Genomic DNA, 6,829 nt, shown 5'->3' on the forward strand with positions numbered 1-6,829 from the left:
GTGGTGCAATTCATTCACGGCTTTTTTTCTTACGTCCTCCTCTCTCTCTCTCTCTCCTTTTCTCTCATATGGCTCTTAAATAGTAACTCTTGCCGGATTATGCACACGTCGGCAGAAATATCTGCGTTTCACCATCGGCATCTTCATGATCACCAGGAGTGTATGCAGGTGACGAGGAAGAAGCACCGCAACAAATGTTTCTCTAAGTTTCATAACATGGCTCGATTGGATTGTTCGATTCGATTTTGTTGCACGTTTGTTCACCCTGGTTGGTTGCAATTCCAAAGACAATTTATTTCTGGTGCTTGCCTGAAGGGGGATTCTTGACTCGCGTGCCAATGCAAGGCGTACCACGTCAAGTCAATTTTATATCATCGACACGTGAGAGGCCCTGCACAGTAAACCCATCTCCGTAAACATCAGTTGAATGCTATAGTTTGGGCATGCGCATGCTGGCACATTCCGTATCAAAAACGCAACCTGTCTTCTCTGAACAACCATTGTCGCGAGCTACGCTCTCTTGCGCTACCTCGACCGTTACATTGTATATCACTTCAAATTACAGCGTGACAAATGCATCAGTGGCTAACTCTGTAGACCTTCCGCCATAACTTCATCAACGGTTAAAAATATTAACAGTGACCCCTCCCTCCCCCCTCCACCCCTTTCCTGTTGCGGCAATTCAAAGCTTCGTCGTTCACGCAGTCCCGCAGCAGACGGAGCTTGAGCGTTTCGAAAAAAAAAAGAGCAACGTTTGTTTACATATGACAGTGACGTGCAAAATGAAGGGCGTTTGCGCCAATGTGATCCACATTGCTACCGTCGCACCGCGATCACTCTGTACAACAGGTTCTCAGACGACGAGGCAGCTGGCACTGCGCTTCCCAAAGCGGGACCACCACCAGCGGCAGCGAAAGGCGTCCTGGAATCCCTCTTCGAGCATGGCAACGTTGCACGCGGCCTCGCCGTCTGGACGGCGGCAGAAGTGGCTGCAGAAGCTCGCGTAGAACGTCTGCCGGCCGGACATCTGCTCCATCGACTTGAGCTGGACGAAGGCGTCCCGCGAGTCGTTCACGTTCCTCTGCAGGGCCTCCGTGGCGATCCTCAGCGCGAACAGGCGGCGTGCGGCGGCTCTCTCTTTGTCCGACTTGGCGAGGTCCCACTGGCAGCTTTCGCTCGCCGACCACCAGAAGCGCTTGGCGTTGGTGTCGTCAACGCCGCGTCCTCGGTCCACGATGGCTCCGAGCACGTTTTCGGCCACCTGCGTGCAGATTCGTACAAGTTGCTCGTACGTCGTCATCAGCGGCAGCAGCAGCCGTTTCTAATTCCATTGAAAGGACGAAGGCTTCGCGCAGGATATCTCCAGCTCCGGTCGTGCTCCAGCAGAGCCTTCACCGAGTGTCCCAACTAACGTTAGCCAAGCAGTTCAATGAAAAAAAATTTTACAGCACAATGCAAGATACAGTTATAAAACTGATGACCGAACACCGTAGCTTTTAAAACTTTACCCAGCACCGTGCTTCCTTTATTTTAATCCTTTCTTTTTCGCTGGAAAGCTTGGCTAACGTTAGCAGAGAGACACTCTATGCACACCTACGTCTGCAAAGTTCCTACAGACAGAATGGCACACAAGGGTTTTAGAGCGTTACCATTGTTGGTTTCAGAACGGGCACATTCGGGCAGCTGTAGTAGTACTGTGGACCAAGCTACTCATTGGGACGAGTCCGTGCGCTCCTGCACTTCCCAAGATCGTCTATGTGTTAAACGAAGGGCCAATGCGGAAACTCAAGTGGCGCTTTTCAGGTCTTGAGGGACATCTCGAGTCGCGGACATCGCAGCTCTTCGGCAGCACTCGTCTTCCCGAAGTGGTTTCTCATGAGAGCTAGAGAACAAGCACATTGCTGCTGCTTGGCATCGATGATTTGCCAGACGTAGGAAGTAAGGCAGACGCAGCGGGAGAGATGCGCTCCCGAGCGTCGACCCGGCTGTCCCCGTCTAATATTGTCGTCGAGATTCGAGCCATGTCTTAAAGGCAAACTCTTTCTGTTCCGTATCCGGTATGTCTCTAGCCTCTTATCGAGGGCCGATCCCGGAGCTAGTGCAGCTAAAAATGTGGGCCGCTATGCGCTACTGGGTATGTGCGTCAAGGAGCACTGGTCGGCGTGTTGTACTCTATATGTATGTATGTGTGTCTAGTTCATAAATAAACAAATAAAATTGTAAGAAGGGCGGATTCGAACAGAGCACCTCCAGCATAGCAGTCCGATTCTCTGTCCATTAGACAACAGGTGCACGCACCAGCAGGCGGAATACATCTTTGAACATTTCCCATGTTCAAGCGAGCGCGTTGAGGAGCTCGGCGCGTTTCCTCGCAACATCAATTATATGGTCTTTCGCCGTCGTCGATAATTACACTCAAAAATACTGATTTAGTTAATGCGTTTTCTGAAGAACCTTACTCACATTAACTGTACGCGCTTTCCCTCCGCGTCAGAATTTGAAAGCCAGGTGGCGAAAAATGTCTACAGGCGCATGTGCGTTTCAATCGCACAGACAGGCTCACAGAAGCAGTTGTATTCTAAGGCCTCAGGTTAGACGGTTACACTCGCTGGAACGCATTGTAACGCAGCTACATATGTGCGAACCCCGCCAGCTTGTGCCATCGTTGCCCCGCACGTAGTGGCCATGCGTGGTAGTATACCTGCAGTCGGTGGCGACGTTTCTGCAGCGAAACATCTCGTTCCTCACCTCGCGCAAACGCGCCTCCGCGTGTTTGTTGTCAGAACGCCGGCCGAGAAGCTCCCGCGAAACGCTAACCGCACTTAAAGAACGCTTTGAGGGGGCGCGCATACGCGCCAAGACCACTCGGTTATAGTTCAGATGCAGAAACAATGGGCTGCTGCGTGTGCGGCCCACGCTGCATGCGGATCGACGCCGGAGGCGCCCAGATGGCGCTGCTGCGGCAATAGGAAGCCGAGCCTAGGGAACAACGTCGACGAAACCCTGCAGTTCAAAAGCGTGCAGCGGACGCAAACACCTTGCCGGCCGTGAGCATGCCACAGTACAGGAACGCCAGGCCGAACGCGAGCCGAGAAAAACGTCGACAAGACCCCGCTCTGGCCGATGGTGTTCGCGACCAACGAGTTCTTTGGGTCCATGTGGGTCTAATCAACTGGGAGGTGTGTCCCTCAGACTCGGATCCCATGGACGAGGCACCGACGACATACCGCGAGATAACCAACTACTACAAGCAAAAGAAGACGAATCTACCCGCCTCCAAACGCAAGCCTCACGCGAGCGCGAGCCTCGATCCTGCGTCGAATCCAAACTAAGTCGTTCCCCAGCCCACATCGGCTGACCATAATTACCAACGGGCAATGGAACCCCCCGTATGTCAAAACTGCACAAATCAAACATGGCTACCCAAAATCACATTCTTTGGGGGTGCGAGGGCTTACCCCCTCCCAGGTCGCTCCTGCCAGCTCCCTCACAACAGACGTGGGAAGAGCTGCTGAGAACGCTCGATCAAAAACTACAAAAAGCCCTCGTTGCCTGTGCCGAAAGGGTCGCTACTTGTGATGGGCCATCCTAGGACTCGGGCCTGCCAGATCATAAGTGAGCAGAATATCAATAAAGGATTTACTGCCACCATGTGAGTCTGCGCAGGTCCCGACACGCCCGTTTACATGGCCAGTTTATGTTTACTGCAATTCATACTGCCACTGAAGCCTATGAGCCTCACCTCGTGCAACATTCTAACATGTTGCGATCGCATTCATTGTTTCGCTCTTATCGCGGAATTGTGTTTTTTAGTAAGCAAATTAATAAACTTGTACGACGGCTGGATTAGAACAGAGGACATCTAGCGCAGAAGCCTGAAATTGTAACCATTGCGCCAGGGACCATTTTTTTGTTACGTAACGGCGTGCCTCATAATCGGATTGTAGTTTTGATGCGTTAAATCCAGGAAATTATTTAAAATTAACACGTCATCATACGTCAAAAACGTGGGCCGATCCCGAAGATAGTGATGTTGAGTCCGACGCTTCTCCTACACCCTTCACGCGAGGATTGACGCAATAAAGTGCGTTGTGCAGTGACTGTGCCTATATCTCACCCACCCCCCATCCACCCAACTCGCTCAGGAAGACTTTTGTCTTTCATTGACTTCAAGTGGAGATTTAATCGCCTTCCAATATTTTTATGGGACATGAACTAGCTTGCTCGCATGTCTTGCTTCATCAGCTTCCGCGACCCGGCAAGAAACCCCACACAGTACCACCTCCGAATGTTTTCAGAAACGGCGTGATTCACCTGGAAGCCGACGCCCGCGTAGGACATGCTGACGGAACCGTGCTGATAGTACGAAGGCGGGTAGAACGCCGCGATCCTGGACATCAGCGTGTTGGTCGACGACAGGTACAGGACGTTCTTGCTGCGCCATCGATACCTGCTCGTGACGACGGGGTGCTCGTAGACGCTGCGCAAGTCGGCCGAGCTGTCCGCGTCCCGCGTGGCGAGCCAAGCGTCGAAGAAGGACGGGTAGTTGTCCGGAAAGCTGGCGTAGATCCAGTCCACGGGGCCGGGGTCCTGCAACTCCGCCGGGAGACTGGCAGGTACGGAGACGCTCCGCAAGACCTTTTCCGCCGCCGTCCTCCTGCTAACGTTGGAGATGACGTCGGACTGAACGATCCACTCGACAAGGACCAGTATGATGCCGCGGACGACGTCGGCTGCCTTGCCGACGAAATGTGGAACGACGCCCCCCTCGTGGAGGTTACGCGCGATGCGCAGCAGACCGAAGGACTCTTGCACCGCGTGGAAGCAGAGCGTCCTGTTGTCGAAGCCGCTGTCCCGGTAGCGTTCGTCCGCTGGAGGCTCCAGATGGTCGAAGTCAGGGTGCACCATCCAGACGTAGGTGTACGCGAACGTCCAGCCGATCAAGTCGAGTGCCCGCCTGGCCGGAAGACGAGAAAGAAGCGCAAATATGGCCCGCAGTAAGCGTTCATTGAAGACGAGGACAGCGGAAGACTCTAGGAGAGTGTCGTTCACGGGCAAGTACTTCTTGAGAAGCGTCAGCAGCGAGGTCTCGTTGACTGCCGTAAGCGCAACGACCTTCTTGAGCGTGAATGTCTCGTCTTGTCCGTCTTCGTCGCTCAACGAGTCCAGCATCGACCGCATGCCCGTGTCGTCCCAGTACAGTACGCGAACCTCGTCGTCAGTGAGCGTTCCGGCGTCGCTGCTGTTGGCATTGAGGAGAAACTCGGCGACACTCCTCACCAGGCTCGCGTAATCCATCAGGGAATCAATTGCTCGCAACTGTCTCCTCCTCAAGAGAACCAGCGGTCCGGGTTCCCGGATGACCAGCCCCGAGACGTTCCCGACGATTTTGGAGACCCTGAGGTCGAACCATAGGGACACCTTCCAGTTCACGGTCAGGTCGAGGAGGACTTCCAGGACGGTGGACTTCGCGACCGCGGCGCCGTCGACCCGGCGGGGCCACGCTATTCCGCGCTGCCTCATGAACTCGGCGAACGCTTGCGGTTCTTTGGACGACCTCTCGAGGCACGTCCTGAACGCCCCGGACTCCCGGAGCGACGCGACGGCCGCGTCGCCCGCGGACGACGGAAGACGTGTCCCTCCCGTCGCCGAGTCCATCGGTAAGCGGGCGTCGAGCGCGAGGTCCTGGGCGTACAGTCGCATCACCTCGTCCTCCAAGGTAGCGTTGTTCGGCCCCTCGCCCTCGGTGGCGGCCCGTGAACCACCGTGCGATCCGCACACGTAGGCGTACAGGTTGGCGCACGGGTCCGACGCGGCGTTCAGGCGACTCTTGAGGAACTCGGCGTGCAGGAGGCAGTCATCGGTGCCGCACGGTTCCGCGCCTTCCACGTCCAGCATGCGCCGCAGCTGCCGGACGGCGAACACGACGATGGCGGACAGCACGATTATCGAGAGCAACACGGCGCCGCAGAAAGAGGCGCGCGACGGCGTGGGTTTGGCGAGGCCCAGGCGCGGCACCGAGCCCAACGGCTGTCGAGCGTGCGCCTGCGTCAGTGGGACGGACACGACAGGGACGACGCTCGCGCAATGTTGACGAAACATGTTTTTTTGCCGTGACTATATCGGTATGCGGTTTCTCCTGCGAGGCCCCCACACTCTTCGTCCCTACTTGAAAGAAACTAAGCAAGAACTGCGAATATGTCGTGGCATACCGAAAATTAGGGTCATCGTCTTCGTTGACATGTCCTATAAGGAAAGGCACCTTCGGGGTTACTAATGAGCGAAGTACTTGCGAATCAAGCGAGAGCTTTACCCAGTTTTTCACGACCGTTTCACGATTGACGCTCAAAAAATCCTTGTTCATACCCACCTATCGTATTTACTCGATCATAACACGCACTCGCTTTGCACGGCGAGAAATGAAAGGTACGTACAATACCCTCGATCGTGACACGAGCCCAGGTTTTCATACTTAGTTTTTTTATTAAACTCATGAGTATTTCTATTGTTATTATTATTGTTAAAGAGAGAGATAATGGCAATTTGTTCTAATTCGGAAAAATAAAATTTACTCTATGCGAACTACTATGGAGCAGTCATCACTCAATCTCCAAATCGCACAATTGTTTATCGCTATCAAAAGTCCCGGAGAATTTCTTCATTGGCGCTGTCTATGTCAGTAGCCTGCCAGCTATTCCTGCTAACTCTGCACCATGTGACATTATCCAAGGACTTAAGATCCTGCCCATACCCAGTTATAAACCAAGAATGAACCAAAGCTCCATGTGACACACACCCAGGTCTCCAAAGATTGCCTGGTCTCCCACAT

The 6,829-nt window shown here is 53.9% G+C and overlaps 1 protein-coding gene across 1 annotated transcript; it reads right to left on the reverse strand.

The window, feature by feature from the left end:
- Positions 1-672: 672 nt before the first annotated feature.
- Positions 673-6,177, reverse strand: LOC142590153 (uncharacterized). The gene is made up of 2 exons (XM_075702043.1): positions 4,315-6,177; positions 673-1,261 (listed from the first exon to the last, which is right to left on the reverse strand). The coding sequence occupies exons 1-2, from the start codon at positions 6,100-6,102 to the stop codon at positions 854-856; spliced, it is 2,196 nt and encodes a 731-aa protein (XP_075558158.1). The 5' UTR covers positions 6,103-6,177; the 3' UTR covers positions 673-853.
- Positions 6,178-6,829: the final 652 nt, after the last annotated feature.

The sequence above is a fragment of the Dermacentor variabilis genome, chromosome 8, assembly GCF_050947875.1.
Source record: "Dermacentor variabilis isolate Ectoservices chromosome 8, ASM5094787v1, whole genome shotgun sequence".
Lineage (NCBI taxonomy): Eukaryota > Metazoa > Arthropoda > Arachnida > Ixodida > Ixodidae > Dermacentor > Dermacentor variabilis.

What these genes read in the sequence shown, in the direction of transcription:
- LOC142590153 (XM_075702043.1), bottom strand. Translation starts at nt 6,102, where the DNA reads ATGTTTCGTCAACATTGCGCGAGCGTCGTCCCTGTCGTGTCCGTCCCA. An exon ending in ACGCGGGCGTCGGCTTCCAG is followed by an intron (nt 1,262 to 4,314) that starts GTGAATCACGCC and finishes ATCTGCACGCAG; the next exon opens with GTGGCCGAAAACGTGCTCGG.